General features: G+C 47.6%; 1 protein-coding gene and 1 long non-coding RNA gene across 3 annotated transcripts in view; one reads left to right on the top strand and one right to left on the bottom strand.

Moving 5' to 3' along the window:
* The window catches only part of LOC128900303 (uncharacterized), a 65,333-nt gene that overhangs the window by 17,759 nt on the left and 31,766 nt on the right, over positions 1-15,808 (bottom strand). The gene's annotated exons all lie outside the window — the stretch shown is intronic.
* Positions 4,761-15,808, top strand: part of KCND3 (potassium voltage-gated channel subfamily D member 3) — a 115,178-nt gene continuing 104,130 nt past the window's right edge. For both annotated transcript variants that reach the window (XM_054181291.1, XM_054181290.1), the window contains exon 1: positions 4,761-5,869. In XM_054181291.1, the coding sequence (XP_054037266.1) occupies positions 4,761-5,869 (1,109 nt within the window). The remainder of the gene's footprint in view (positions 5,870-15,808) is intronic.

Raw genomic sequence — 15,808 nt, 5'->3', positions numbered from 1 at the left:
GAGTCCAACTTCTGACGGTGGATGAAAGAGGGATGCTGAGGTGGAGACAGGACTGGTAAGAGCTGCCAAGGAGCACGGCAAGCGAGAGCAGCAGGACGAGGGGGAAAGGTGCTGGGAAGGAAGAGGGGAAAAGGAGAGAGGAAGAGATCGGTTTAAGTCTGAATTATGTATTTTAATTCCTTACTGTAGCCTCCTGCCCTGGTTAAGGCGTTGGTTGTAGGTTTGTGATGCTGGAGGAACGGCTCATTTTCTCGTGCAGGAGAAGGGACCTCTCCTGCACGGTCCCCACCTGCCCGAGAGCCAGGGACACAGAGGGAGCTCCGGGAGGGACCAGTGAAGTTCATCCCATACTTTTCCCCCCTTCAACCCCCCCCTTGCCACCGCTGGCACATTAGCATGCGGGGTCGGCTCTGCTGTGTATTTAATGACTCCATTTGCCGGAGTCTCCGTTAGCTCACACCGTCAGTCCCCAGCCTCGCCGCCCAGTCTGCCTCCCTGGGGCCAGTGGGGCCAGCTCCTGCTGCCCCCACCCCAGCAGCTCCCTGGGACCCGGGTCCAGCTGGGCTGGGCAGCCAGAGCAAAGCTCCGAGCGGTCCTGGGAGGGGAGGGGGCAAAATGAAGCAGGCTCAGGCGAGAGAGACTCCGTCTCGGCAGTACTGAGGGAGAAGCTGTTTAGTCATCTCTCTATATATACTTTCACAATGATGATCACATTTACTGATTGCTTCTGACTGCGTTTAGCGAGGGAGTCAAGAGGCAGGCAGCACAGTTCACCTTTTATCCTGAGGAGTGACTGCTCCCTCCTCCTTCCAGTTCTCCACATTTAGCCCTACTTTTGGGCGCCGAGAGCATCTTCCCTTGCCAGGTAAGGCATCGCCGTGAGCCGGCAAGATGGGGCTCTCTGGGCTGACTGGGAGGGAGGGGAGAAGTTTGCACGCATTTATCCTGAGCCTGTTGCTTTTGCTCCTAAATCTCTCCAACGGAGTGAGGGAGTGAAGGTTTTGCAGAAAGTTTTATTATTTGATGCGATTGCGAAGGGAAAGGACTGTGTGACTGAGAGAGGCTACCGAGGCTTTGGCTGACGTATTTTGCTTTAAAGCATCTTTGCTGTCTGAGCCTGACCCAACAAGGACAGGAAAGGAGAGAACGAAGGATCTCAAGGCTCTTCACTCCCATCATCAGTGTCTCAGCAAGGAGCTCGCAGTATGTTTATCAGTCGTATTTTAAACCGTCCCTGCCTGCTTCTAGAAAGGGAAACACTAGGAGATTTCTGTTTTGTTTCTGCTTGCATGAGACTACGAAGAGACATTTACTAAGTGTGGCATTGCTGGTGGGAGCTACTGTGGTAAGAACCCGCCGTTTATCTCTTGACCCTTCAGGTGACTAGAAACAACTGTTTTCTAAAGTTTTCCTCCAGAGCTTTCCTGGCCCACCTGTGCCCGTCGGGTGTTTGTTTGAGTCGGGGATGAGACCCTGGTGCCAGGAAGCGGCTGCAGCGCCGGCGACCTGCGGGAGCCAGGGAGGGACCCAGATGGGCTCGGGAGTCCTGGGAGGGCGACAGGGGCTCAACCCATGGGCTTTTCTATCAAATTTCCGTGCTCCACTTCACTGTCCTCATAATTAGCTGAAGAAAACAGATCCTTTTCTCTATAGATGTTGAGTTTTTTAAATCAGAAGGAGGCAAATTAATTTCATGTACCAGGTTCTAAATGTCATCAGCAGGGTACCGATCTCTTGTTAACTGGTTCCTCTCAAATTGCATGCAGAAATTATGGTAATTAAAATTAGAAATATGTGTATAGCTAAATATATGCTTGTTAGAATTGAAGCGTGTCTGTTTGCTACGCGGGCTGAAGAGACTCTCTCGACTGTACAGTATATTTTGAGCCCGGCCAATTGCTTTCCAGCCTACAAAGACTGGTGAGCAGTTACCCAAACCCAGGCACACAGAAGAGGAGGATTCTTTCCACGTTCTGTAGACGAACTAGTTACTTCCTATTTTTTTCACTCAGCTCAGTTTGTGCAGCTCTGAATTACAAATCCAGTTCTAGCTCTCTCCCAGTTTTCTGTCTCTTCTTTTGGGGAGGGTGGAGTTCCAAGGACTCGTGGACAAGAAAAAGCAAAACCTCTGCCACAGGGGATTTCATGACTCTTCTCCCTCTCAGTCCTCCAGAAAATTTCGAGCTGCAAAAGTCTCCCTTTTTATGTATTTTGAAGATCAAACAGGACAGATTGAATGCAACTTTGAAAATTAAGCTGCGTGCACTAAGTTTTATTAACCAGCTGCATCTCTTGGACACAGGGAAATGGAACATAAACTTCCACAGAATACCCCTCTCCTGTCCATTCCATAGCTGAGATATTTATAGCTTCCCCACATCTACCGCCAGCATGGAAGGACCCATTTTGTCTTTAAAAATTGATTTTGAAACGTGTAAGTCACTTATGAGTTACCAGTGTTTTATTAGAACAATTATATGTCAAGTATTTATAGTGCCTCAGCAGCTAATGTAGGTAACCTGGAATTTACAACCAAAGTTATAAAAGTACAGGAGAGATTTCTAAGGAGGTTCCCCTGAGAAATCAGGGGAGATGAGGATCCAGTGTACTGTAGCTGGTCAGGTCACTGAACGTCGCCAATCAGTCCTGGTAGAATGACTGTGGTGGTGTCGCTAATTGAAATTAAAAAGCAGAGAAGGCAGTTTACCAGCAGGGAAAACAGGAACAGGATGCATTAGCCTGCTCTCTTGGTTATTTGCCTGTATATATTTGGTGATTAACGAACGAAATGGTTCTTATCTTGCCGCCTCCTGTTTTGCAGTCCTGTTCCTAACGCAGAGTTTCGTAGAAGTTAAAAGATCCAGCACTGCTGGTGTAAGAAACGGGCGGCTGAGCCCCGGGCGTCGCTGCTCGGCTGCGGACCGGGTTCGCTCTCCAAGCGGGCAGAGAAAGTTCGCGGTGCTGGGCTCTGCCTCTCCCGCACAGCCCAAAGAGCCCCGTCTCCCGGCTGCCAGCCTGGCACCATCACGCAATAAATACCCTCTTTAGGGGGAGAGAAAAAAATAGTGCATAGTAATATTGAACAGTTCTTTATAGGAAAATATTGTGGGATGTTTGCTCCGGTGCCATGCGAATAAGCAGAGTGTCTCCTTGGGATAAGCATCACTATGGATTATTGTATGTTTCGTAATTACAAAAGCTCTTCCAGCAGCAGTAAGATCCTTGCACGAGGGATCCCAATTGTGCTTTAGATAGTAAAATTGCACAGAAAGATACTCCACATTAAGGTGATGAATGTTAATGCGCCCTGAAGAGGAAGAGCATTTCTGTGAGCAGTTTAGTCATTTTCACCCGAGATTGATTCCATCATTTTTTATTCAGTATTTTGATGGCCTGTTGAAATCAATAATGCTGCAGCCTTACTGGCTGGAATGGCAGCTTTCATATAATTATAAAACTTCAGAGTGAAACTGCCTAGAAGGATACCACGTAGAGGATACAATTAAGCTTTGAGGGCCTGAGTCAGTAGAATCAATGGAATTTCCATTGATAAATTGACTTTTGATAGGGCCTCTAATGCATCTTATATGATAGCGGCACCTTTCTCCAGATAATTTTATGGTAGAGTTAGAAAAACAGGGAAGTGAAAGTAAATACAAATTAAAACAAAAATTAAATATTGTAAGAACTCCGACCAAAGACCAAAAAGAAAAAGAAAATCCTTGGCTAGATCCAATGACTCTAACTTCAAGAGAACATTGGCTGAGGATCTGGACAACTTTGGATGTTTTTCATCTAAAAATCAAGAGTGCAGCGAACATATTTCCTTTCAACCTAATAGTCCGTCAGTTCTTCGGCTGAAGGACTTCAGCCTCTGTTAGCTCAGAAATAATCAAGGTATCTTCCTGCTGGAATAAAGTTGTCCAACTTCGGAGGTTTCCCTCATTCTGATGTTCTTGGTACTCCGTTGGTAGCTTAATCTATCAGCTTTCACGCCTGGGATTCAAGCTTACTGTTGCTCGGGTATTCTGAGCAACGTTTCCCTTAAATTTTCCTCTGCTCCGGTGGAGGATGCAATATTTCACGGGAGTAAAACCCATCTCTAAATAAAAGAGACCAGCAAAAAACTGCTGCTGAGGCCAGGTCTTTAATTGAAGGTGGAAGAAAACTAATGAAAAGCTGAGATTTTCTGTTTCTTTCAACTGAAAATGTTCTTAGTGCAAGATTCATTACTTATTGAACTTTTTAGAGACTGGAAACCCAGCTCAGTCCATGTTTTTCATGGCATGCAATTTCACTGGGTGAACAGCAAGCTGATGTACTGGAGTTCCCAGCTCTTTCTTGACAGCTGTAGTTAAACTGATGAGCATGAGGCTTACACCTGGGGAATTATGGATTAGTCTTGTTTGTAAGGAAGCAAATATAAATTAGTGTGTTTATGCTACTTTTAAAATGCTTTTAATGAGGAATCATTTGCTATTCAAAATTTCAATCTATAATAATGCCATAACCCCGCTGAGCTGATTATCATGTGCCTTGTTTAACATCATTCTTCAAATGGGAGAAGAGGGCAAGCCAGTTGTTTTAAATTCTTGCGTACGTACTGCCACCTGAGCCTTTACCACAATGGGGCAAAACACCCCGCTTGACTGTGTGTTGTGGTTTTTTTTGTTCTGTATTTTAGATGGAACTGATCTGACTTGCAGCAGGTCTCAGGAGCAGCCTAACCGTCTTCTCCAGTAACAAGGCCTGGGGTCATCATGGCAGCAGGAGTAGCAGCATGGTTGCCCTTTGCCAGGGCAGCTGCCATAGGATGGATGCCAGTGGCCAACTGTCCCATGCCACTGGCTCCAACGGAGAAAAACAAGAGGCAGGATGAGCTGATCATTCTCAACGTGAGTGGCAGGCGTTTCCAGACCTGGAGGACTACACTGGAGAGATACCCGGACACTCTCCTGGGCAGCACCGAGAAGGAGTTCTTCTTCAACGAAGACACTAAGGAGTACTTCTTTGACCGGGACCCTGAGGTCTTTAGATGCATCTTAAATTTTTATAGAACTGGCAAGCTGCACTACCCCAGGTACGAGTGCATCTCTGCTTACGACGAAGAGCTTGCCTTCTATGGCATCCTCCCTGAAATCATTGGGGACTGCTGCTACGAAGAGTACAAAGACAGAAAGAGGGAAAACGCGGAGCGGCTGATGGATGACAATGACTCAGAAAACAACCAAGAAGGGTCCATGCCATCCCTGAGCTTCCGGCAGACCATGTGGCGAGCCTTCGAGAACCCCCACACCAGCACCTTAGCCTTAGTCTTTTACTATGTCACTGGTTTCTTCATTGCTGTCTCTGTGATCACTAACGTGGTGGAAACTGTCCCTTGTGGCACGGTGCCTGGAAACAAGGAGCTTCCATGTGGGGAAAGATATGCTGTGGCTTTCTTTTGCTTGGACACGGCTTGCGTGATGATTTTCACGGTTGAGTATCTGTTGAGACTCTTTGCGGCCCCAAGTCGCTACAGATTCATTAGAAGTGTGATGAGCATCATTGACGTGGTGGCCATCATGCCGTACTACATTGGCTTGGTGATGACCAACAATGAGGATGTCAGCGGAGCCTTTGTGACACTAAGGGTTTTTAGGGTTTTCAGGATTTTCAAGTTCTCTCGCCATTCCCAAGGCTTAAGAATCTTGGGCTACACTTTGAAGAGCTGTGCCTCCGAGCTTGGCTTTCTCCTCTTTTCCCTCACTATGGCAATCATCATCTTTGCAACTGTGATGTTTTATGCAGAGAAAGGGTCCTCGGCAAGCAAATTCACCAGTATTCCTGCTTCCTTTTGGTACACTATTGTAACCATGACAACGCTGGGGTGAGTATTACTTTTTCTTTTACTGAGCAGCAGGCAAGCATGTACTGGGAGCTTGACTTCAGTTACTCCTAAGCATTTTCCTGGGTGCATGTTCAAAAAGGGGCTGGAACTGTTAAGGGCTTGATTGTTCTTTGCCTTACAACTTCTGCAATTTATGCTTATAAGAATTTGTATAAAACAGAAAAAGCACTTACACCCACTTGACAAATGGTTGGCACAATGGTAAATGAGTGCAGGAGGCGCAAGGCTGTGGAGCAGCAGGTCCTGTTTCGCACTCCTTCTGCAGGAGACAAAAGTTAACATGCGTGCAAGGGAGCTGGCAACAAGAGCTGATGTTTTTTTCAGACCTTCATTCGAGCCACAGATTTTACACAAAGTTGCTGATGTGTATGTTGTCTCTTTTCGCGATGTCGGTCATTGTTTCTTCACTTGACGTGCCAGGAACTATAGATTTGCTGAATTCCAATGGTATTGTGGAACACTATGTTGAAAATACTCGGTGATCTCCCGGACGTGATGCGTTTTTTACTTAATTGAGCAGGATACGGGCTTCTTGTCTGTGTTTAGTTGTGAGTTTAAAAAATAATATGAGTATGCTGTAGCAGTTGCAGTAGAATTTCAAACATTCCCACAGACAGGTACAAAGATAATAATATCAAAGCAAGGGGAATGTAGCCTGGAGGGCACTTTTCCCCCTTATACTTCATTTCTGTCTTACAGCTGTTTCTACTGAGATTATAGATTTGAGCTTCTGTTGCTCTGAACTAAAACCTTTGTAGCAGAGTGACCAAACCCTCACCCTGGCGGGGTTATGTAAAAGGAGGGAGGAATCACAGGCTGCTGCTGCCTCGGGCAGTCACCAAGTTATGATCGAAGGCAGTCTCTTACTTCCACACATCGGAACAATATACCGAGTTTATAGTTACTTTGCAAAGAGTTTTCCCCCAGAGAGTTCACACAGGGTAATATTCAGATGTAGACAATTCTCGTTCTTGTAATACAGTGAGCACTTTTTCTCTAAACTGCTTTTGATTTTAAACACTTCTCTGTGCCTATTATACATGACCAGGCTCACAGTAGCACATTTAAATTATTAAAATCATAATTCAGCTGTCAGAAAGGCGCAGAATCTGAGCATATGACAACTGCAAGTCTGAATTTCTTCATTAAGTGAGAACGTAGAACATGTTTGTCATAGTCACCAGATCTCTTTTTCCTCCTTTTTAACATCTAAGCAAAGTTTGCAAGTTCATGTGGCAAAAGTTGAGGTCTGTACCCTGGCAAAGAAGTCAGAGCTTGCTTAGAAATCAAAGCTGGGCTTTAGATCCCAGTGCTCTACCACCCTGTGGCTCAGCTGTCCATATTCTGACTGGTCGGTTCCCACCCTCCTGTCCCCACCATTGCAGCTGAGCAGCTTCAGGGACAGAGGACCACCTGTCCTGGGTGGCTTGTTTGCGCGGCCTCTCCACGGGGGAGAAATGCATGAAAATACAGTTCTGTTGCCCGGTTCCTGCTTAATAAGGATCACACCTATCGTTCTGTCTATGCTTATGCGCGTTCACACGTACGTTGTTATATCTTTGTGACAGGGAAGTTGGGGTCAAGGGAACGTTCAGTGTTGCTTGGGAACAAGCCCTCGCTGCGAGCCCCGCGCGGGATGCGCGGTAGTGCCGTTGCGTCTCTGTTCCCGACAGGGCACTGACGGGGTCTGGTTCGCTTTCCCCATTCTGAACGCACGGATAGACAAACCAGAGTGCTCCGGAGGGCTTCCAAGTGTTCTCAATCTGTTGTAATCACACAGATTATAGATGAATGAGTGCCTTTAATGAGTTGACAAGAATTTAAAAAATTATACAGTTAAACACGGCTTTGTAAGAGCTCACTGGAAAGAGACCTATAAAATGCTGTGAAAGCCTTAAAGCTTAAACTTCTACTATTACTGATTTGGGACTTTTGCTGCAGGATTTTAATTAAAATAGGTGTCTCTAGCAAATAGTCTATCAGCTAAGTTCGGTGTCATATCACAGGCTTACGAGAAACTCAGAAACCTCGGTAAGAGCAGACCCCGGAGAGCCCTGTGCCCCCCTGGCAGCACCGACCTGCCCACGACCGGGCTCCGGTACCGAGCGCTTCCTTACGCAGGCACCCGAACCCAAACACCCTCCACCGGCTTCCCAAAACCAGTGCCAGGAAGAGAGGTTGTTACCGTGAGCCACAGAAACCTGACTCCTGCCAGAGCAGCTCGGCAGGGCCCGGCCGGAGCCCCTCGGGAGGCACGTTGTGGAGCTGCTGAGGAGGTGGCGGGTCCCAGCTGGGCGGGCACAGGGACGGCGCCAGCGGCTCCTGCGACAGCTCTCACCCGCCCCTTGGCACCGTGGCACACGAAGTCATCACCTCTAGAAACAAAACTTTTGGCCTCAGGTCGTTTGCACCTTCCTGACTCCCGCCACATCCCCTGGCCCCCTTCATTTCCCCATAAATCCTTCAGTTTTGACAAATTGGCATTTTCATACAATATTTCCTATATATCTCTCTTCAGAAGTCGTTTCAGCATGTTTGGAAGGATCTTGTTGCTAATGAGAGTAACTGGCAATTCCTATTGCACCGACATTGCCAAAAATGCAGCCAAAGTCTCTCACGTGCTTCTTAATACACCAGACTCTGCCTGGTTGGTTCTGCCAGTTCGCTCTCTGCGTGTCGGCAACGCTCACAGCTTTTACAAACAACTGAAATATTTTCTGCCACTTGCCTTTAAAAATTCAGCCAGCATTTAAAACAAGAAATTGTAAAGCAGAATGTTTTTAAACTCAAGTCTATACACATACGTATTTTTTGTTTTGAACACTGAAACATTCAAATCCAGATAAGTGAACATTTCCCTGACGCTGGAATTTGCTTGTGACAAAGTGCTTTACAGAAGTGATTTGGAACACGCAGGATAACTTTTCCCATCTTATTACATTAAAAAATGTCCATTTATATAAAAGGGAAGGTTTACTTACAACAAAGAAAGAGGGCGAGCATTAGGAAACCATTAACTCTCCTGCTGGACTGTACATCAGCTGCTGTTATTCCAGATTCCTCAGGATCTTTAGGATACAATTGAGTTTCCAGACTGACCCATAAATGAAAAAGCAATAAAAATGCATTTCTTCTTGAAGGTGAAATGCCGTATAAAATAGACTAAGTGCTGCTTTTGGTGGGGTTACTATGCAAGTGGGTTCTGAGAACGCCAGGGCAGCTTGCCAGCTCCTTGGGTAGTGAACAACCCGCGGAGACAGGTACAACCAGCGCTTCTGGGATGGGAAACAAAGCAAAGGAATTCAATTACACTGACCCTGCATCCCTCATCCCTCTGCTGTGCTCATCAGCCCTGGTTTAACAGAGGCTGTTTTTAATTTAGCACGATTTAAATTTTGCTCAGGAGGATTTATAATGAAAGCATTATTCTTGGGTGCATCTTAAATCAATCTGAATTACTGAAACAACTATTCAAAATTAATTCAAAATCAGCTATCCAATTCATGCAGAAACATTTTCCTCAAGCGGCCAACAACTACCCATCTTCTCTCTTGGCCTTGTCTAAAACACCAATACAATAAATATTAGCTTTGCCAGCACCTTTTCTTTGTTCTGCGGGAGGTTTTCACCCCCAGGACCCTCCATCGCAGCAAGGCAAGCGCCGCCGAGCGCGGGGCTGGTTCCCACCGTCACCATCCGTGTCCCTGGCTTGGTCTGTAGCTAACTTGATACGCAATAGCCACCAGATTAACATCTACATAGAGACAGTTTAATTATCATAAATTTTGTCACCTTGTTACCAGCGTGTTGGTTTTTTTCACTTTTAAATAGGGTTTGGTCGTGGAAGGGGCAGCCTCATGTTTCGCTGCCCATCAGCAGCATCCCAGCCACGGCTGCGGTATGAGACCTCCCTCGTGCCGCTAAACCCCACACCGTTTTTGCCCAGAGTGCATGTTTTTCTAAGCTTTTTATAGCTGTTTTCATTCCACCTGACAACAGCAGTATGTTTCCGACTCTTGGGCAGCGTCTGCGACCTGCAGCGTAGGCAGCAAACTGTAGATGGGAAAACCCAAGTGCCACATCTCCCTGCGCTGTCCCGGGGCGGTCCCCAGGGCTCTGCAGAGCGTCTGGGGGATGCCAGAGCCCAGCACCGGCACCCAGAGCAGGGGGGGCAGCACCCCCACCCCACCCCAGCTGGAGCAGACTGGGGCAGAAAGGGGGAAAACCTGCAGTGTATCCTGAGGGAATCGGCACCGCGATCTTTGGGCTCTTTGTGTCAATAAAGCAGCAGCCCCAGAGCAAGGAACAGAGGTTATTGATGGGTTTTGTTCTGGTGTGAGCTTAGGGACGCGCTGAGGGATTTTCTATTGCCTGACGAAGGCCGAGCTCCCACAGCTCGGCGCCCTCGGGGTGGTCCCAGGAGAATCTGTCTTCTCTCTCACCGTCGCCCTCACAATTTGCAAGAACATAATGGTTTGGAGAACACTATCCTTCTTTCAGATCCGGCTGCCCTGGTCAATGAGTTTGAAAGATACACATCAGTGCACCTGGACAACACAGTCCTATCTATGTAATTCACTTCAGGAACCAGGTTAACGCTAGGAAGTCAATAAAACAGACGCGCTGGCCTGGTTATGTCAACAGCCTGATCTAGAGCAAGACCTGAAATGCCTTACAGTTTTTATTAGGCGAGTGCTTAGCGAGCAGGGACGCGGGGGCAGCGGTCTGTCCTGGTTTGTCTTGGTTCCAGCTGGGAGCCCGTGGTTCTGCAAAACGCGGGTCAGAGAGAGCGGAGAGAACTGACAACCGATCGACCCCCCCCGAAAGAAACATCCTTCCCGGTTTTGCTTATTTCTTGGGCTTTCTTTTTTATTGGTATTCAACCACGGACAAGAAAGGGGATGGAACTGAAGTAGTGAAATAGCACAGGAAACCCTTGCTGCCAAACTGCCGACAGCTGGACGAGCGTGAACTTAGCGAACACTGACGGCGCTTCTTGCCGATGCTGCCAGCTCCCGCGCGAGCGCAGAGCTCTCCGCAAAGCGCTGAAACCGCTCAGGCTGATAGTAACCTTCATTCACCCTCCTTCGTGCAAACCAGGAGGAGTCTGCAAAGTAAGGAAAATAATAAATCATCTCTGGAGCGCTGCCATTCCCGGGTTCTCCGGAAAGATTGCTGTTTGGCCCAGCAATCATATCATGCGTGTCAGTACTTCAGTAACTGCCATTACACTGAATCAGAAAAATTGCTTTAATAGAAACACTACTTTGCATATTTAACATCGGCGATGGAAAGATGGATGAGATGTGGGATATTTCCTTTGTAAAGCAAGGCGCTAGAGTTTCATCACTCTCCCCATTTCCTACACAGTCAACAACTCGTACGTCCACAGCTCAAGGAACTGCTTGAATTTCATATACAGAAAGTCCAGTCAAACAAGGAACTGATGGAGCTCCACAAAGAAGCCATTTTCTTCAGCTTTCGTTCTCTCGACTCCAGCTTCATCTTATATGAAACGTGTATCAATTTTCTTACCCTAATGGACCTGCAGCTATTGTGTGCAAAATGCCTTTGGATCAGAAACTACAGACGCAGCCTTGTCCCTTCACTATCCTGATGCAAATCTCAGGCAAGCGTCTCGTTTTTGAGCTATTTGTTTTCAACAGAACCCCAGAAGTATTAAAATACCTCCCTTCATTCTCAGAGCAAGTGGAATTCACTGGATTTTTCTCTCTCTTAAGAAAGACAAATTTATCCATCTTTAGGCTTTTTGTGGCTTTGTCTATTTGTAATGATTGCACAGATGTGCAAACACACCGTTTTTAGCGTGCAAGACAAAATCACTTTCCTTTAAGGTAGACTCATTGTGTGAGAAGCGAATTATTTTGAATAAGGCCAAGTAACGGCACTGGCTAAAATTATAACGTGCCTGCTAAATTTACCAATGGAAACCTTGGCAGAGACGCATCTATAGCAACTGAGTTATGAATTTTTTCTAAGCTCCTCTTTCGTTCCCCCCCCGCTTCTTTCTAGCCTGCATCACAGTAAGTGCCCGAGAAACACAGATTAAAGATAACGTTGTATTTTCATTGGAGATGAAGGGAAGTGATTGGCTTGCTGACTGGATCTGGGCTATTTTTAGCCTCATAAAATGATAATTTCATAACAGCACTGACCCAGTAAAAGTAATTAGTTTACGGAGATCAGCTGCAAATAAGGGACAGAGTAGCCGCTGTCAGTCAGAGAGCAGGGAAAGGGGAAGTGAAGTTAAAGGCCCTGCAACAAATTAGCCAAAACTAATTACGTCTCTTGGCCGATTACAGCCCATGCAGCTCTCGGCGTGCCCTGGGGAGCCCCCGCACGCCCCGTGTCCCTGCCGGAGCCCCCCTCGCCCCGGGGACGTTGCCTGCGTGTCCGTCGCCGCCTCACCTCCACGCGCCCACCTGGCACGGGTACGGCACGGGGCGCCTGAAACGCGAAATGAAACTCCTGCCCCGCTTTAGCATTAGGAAAACGACATGAGACATTTTATCGCAATTTCTTGAGGGATCTGTGCATTCCAGGCGGCCGAAGCCGGAACGTGGGGATACCAGTGACTTGGAGCGGTTTATTTCTAGGCTGTAGCAGAGCGTCCCAGGCACTGTAGTGGCACCACCTCATTAAAAAAAAAGACAAAAAACTACAAGAAAGTGTAAGATAAACAGGGAAACCCTTCTCAGCCTAGCATCAGCCAGCATTCTCCCCTGCCACCCGTCACACTTACAGCTGGACTCGAATCCAGGCACTCGCCGTGAACACTAACGCTGTAATTCAGTCTGGTTTCGTGGAAGCCATGTACCATTCGCATCTAACGCAGGCCGTGTCCTCCTGCCCTGCATCCCAGCCCGTGCAGACGCACACAGGGACGGAGCTGCCGAAGCGCGTTACCAGCGGACAGAGCAGGTTTATCTATTTTTAATGCAGCACAAGCCTCAGCAATGGCGACACCCCAACCCAGCAGCCACCTTTGCGCTCCCCGTGAAGCGCTGCCACAACACGGTGGCCCCGGCTGCTCTGGAGCCCTCCGCAGGGTGCTGGCACCGCGGCGATACCCACACTGAGCATCACCGCTCGCAACAGCTGAAGAAGAAAAGAGCTACAACCAGGTCATTTATCCATTGCCCTCCCACTCCGGCTGCTTCAACATCCAGCACAGAAAAACTCTTCTGTCAAATTCCACCGCATCCGCTGTGAATTTATTAATATTTTCCTTCAGTGCAGGCAGAGCGCCGGGTGTTTTTCCCATGGAGCAGGAGGACAGGCAGGGTTCAGCCAAGCTCTGCCTTCTCCTGGACAGGCAGAGCCTGCAGAAACAGATTGTGCCTATTTAACTATTTACCACTGCTACATTAGAGCACATTCAAGGGCTGTAATTCACCTCTTAAAGTTACAAGTAAGTGTGGAAGAGTTATTTTAAAATCAATATCTAACAGAATGCCATTGTTCCAACATTAAAACCTGCTGGGAAATTACTAGGAGGCATGTGGCAAGTCAAATCACTGCCTGCCAGAGGAGGAAAGAATTCATTACTCCCTTAAAAGGTGCAAGTCTTTACGGGCTTTTTGTTCTGGTTTGCAGCCTCAGAAATGATGCTGGAGCATCTGGCTCTTTCTTTCCCTCATTCTTTCGTGATTTCACCCTTTTGTCCTGGCTCTACATTGTGGCCTTGTCCTTACTTTCTGCGCGGCGCCGCGAGGGGTTCGGGTCTGGGGACGAGCGCTGCGATGGCATTGTCACCGCCGCCGCTCCTCCTGATGGAGCGTGGCACTCTGTGTACGAGCTCTCTCTCACCTATAAAAGCATCTGCAACAACAACGACCCCGAACTGGGCAGCCACTCAAAGTCATTTTCCAGCAGCTCTTCCCCGCGCGGGTTCGGGAGGGCCATTGAGCAGATCGCCTGGGGAAGCCTGCTGCTTTAATCTTGGCCTGCCATCTGCGGCAAAATTAAAACACAGATCAGCTTCAGCTTTTTGCCTTCAGGACTTTGTGAAATTTGGCTGCTGTAGATCCCCAGAAAGCCCTTGAAGGGCTGTTTGCTTCTGAAGAGAGTAGTCCTGCAGAACCAGGCTACGGGCCCCTGAAACCTGAGCCTGAAGGAGGTGCAGAGGTCTCGGCGCAGCCGTGGGGGGACTCTGCTAATAACAAGGGCAAATAATTCCAGCGACAGTCTTACACGTATGGAGGGAAGCAGCCGCTGTCACGGGACGTGCAGCACGGAGGGGTTTGGCTGATGCCCGGCACCCAGCCCTCGCCGCCGGCGGGAGCCAAAGCTCTCGGGTTCGCTGTTACCAGCTCCCGCTAATCAAACACCACCTCCTCAACACGGTGAAGCACCCTGAGCTTTTCATTACGGGTAATTATTTTTCACGTACTTGCTGCTTTATTCTTTCTGCGCACGTGACTCCCCTTTGCCATCTAAAAGACGCAAAGTGCTGCTGTTCTTCTCATCCTGCCTGTAGACACAGGGTGTCACATCAGATGTGAAAACAGCAGATGATAAAATCTTGAGTCACTTTCAGCCTTTAATATTTAAATGCACAGCCCTGAGATAACAAGATTTCACCCCACAACTAGAAAGCCCCTTTATTTCTTCTCTGCACTAAGGAAAACACTTCTCACTATTAGTTAATTCTACTTATTTTCTCACCCAGTTGCCATAATCCTCACTTCCGTGTCGGTACGCTCGGTATGCTCGACGAGCACTTTTGGGCTGTAATTTGGAGACAACGCAACATTAACGGTACACACTTTTCTCTGTATTTGTATGACCTGGAGCACGAGGGAGCCATCCTCCTTAAATATTAATTACAGTCACTATGGCAAACCCAAAAATAGCACTTTATTTTTCAATTGAGAAGGATAATGCAAGCCAGCTATTCTTGCAACCTAATGCTTGGCAGACGGCAGCTGTCTCCAAAAGGAAAGCTAAACCGAGAGAAAGCGGCTCTGAGCTGCTTTCTCCTGGAGTCCAGCTCCATCGGTGTCTTCCTTTGGCTCAGGTGCGCTCTCTGAAAGCAAACTCCATCATCCTGTCCCTGCTGCAGCTCGGCTCCGTGCAAAGCGGTTTCTGAGCATGCAAACTGCGTTCTTCTGGGTGAAATACAGCTGGAAGGTGCACTCCAGGAACGCAGCTGAAGTGCTCTTACTGCTCGGGGGCATTCAGTGCAGGGACCAGAGCAGGACCAGACTAAAATGAATCCCCTCGGAGGTGCGTACAGTAGGGATGCTCAGTCCCCGCACCAGCTCAGCCCCGTCGACCCGCGCTGCCTGCTAATGCAGATATGATCTTATTCTTCCCCTGCTATTGATTTCAGAACTCATTCTCAATCATAATCCCGTTCTAGTGTCTTTTGAGGTTCACATAGTATCTTGGCCTTTTGTCATCAATGTTAAACTGAGAAAAGCTCCACTTGCTTCTTTCTGCCCCTTCAGAGGGAAGACAGGAGTCGGCTGTTGTCGATTTAACGGACACCTCCGATACTCCACTGCATGAGAGCCTTTTTCTAGTAATCAGTGCCTGAAATGAGTAGAAACAGGACTTAAATTTACCACTTTGAACATGAATCAATGAAGCATTATTGCCAACACACATCCTTCACTGTCACACATTTCAGTTGTGCCGTTGGTTCAGGAAGATTTAAAACACCGTCTCCCACCCAGCTTTGCACCTGCGAGATATCCTTTTTATCAAGCTCCCTCTCTGATCTCTGCATAATTAACCAAAATATGAAATCCCTAGCTTCTGCTGGGCATGTGTGTGCTTTAAAACTTCCTGCAGGACCACTAGATTGTGTACAGATGGGCAATCACGGTCAGCTCGCAGGAGGCAATCACAACTTTTACTTGGTGCCTCTTTCGTTTTCCTGCCTACTTACAT

This window comes from Rissa tridactyla, chromosome 21, assembly GCF_028500815.1.
Source record: "Rissa tridactyla isolate bRisTri1 chromosome 21, bRisTri1.patW.cur.20221130, whole genome shotgun sequence".
Classification (NCBI taxonomy): Eukaryota; Metazoa; Chordata; class Aves; order Charadriiformes; family Laridae; genus Rissa; species Rissa tridactyla.
Note: the sequence above shows the minus strand (reverse complement) of the source record. Positions and strands in the feature narration are given on the sequence as shown.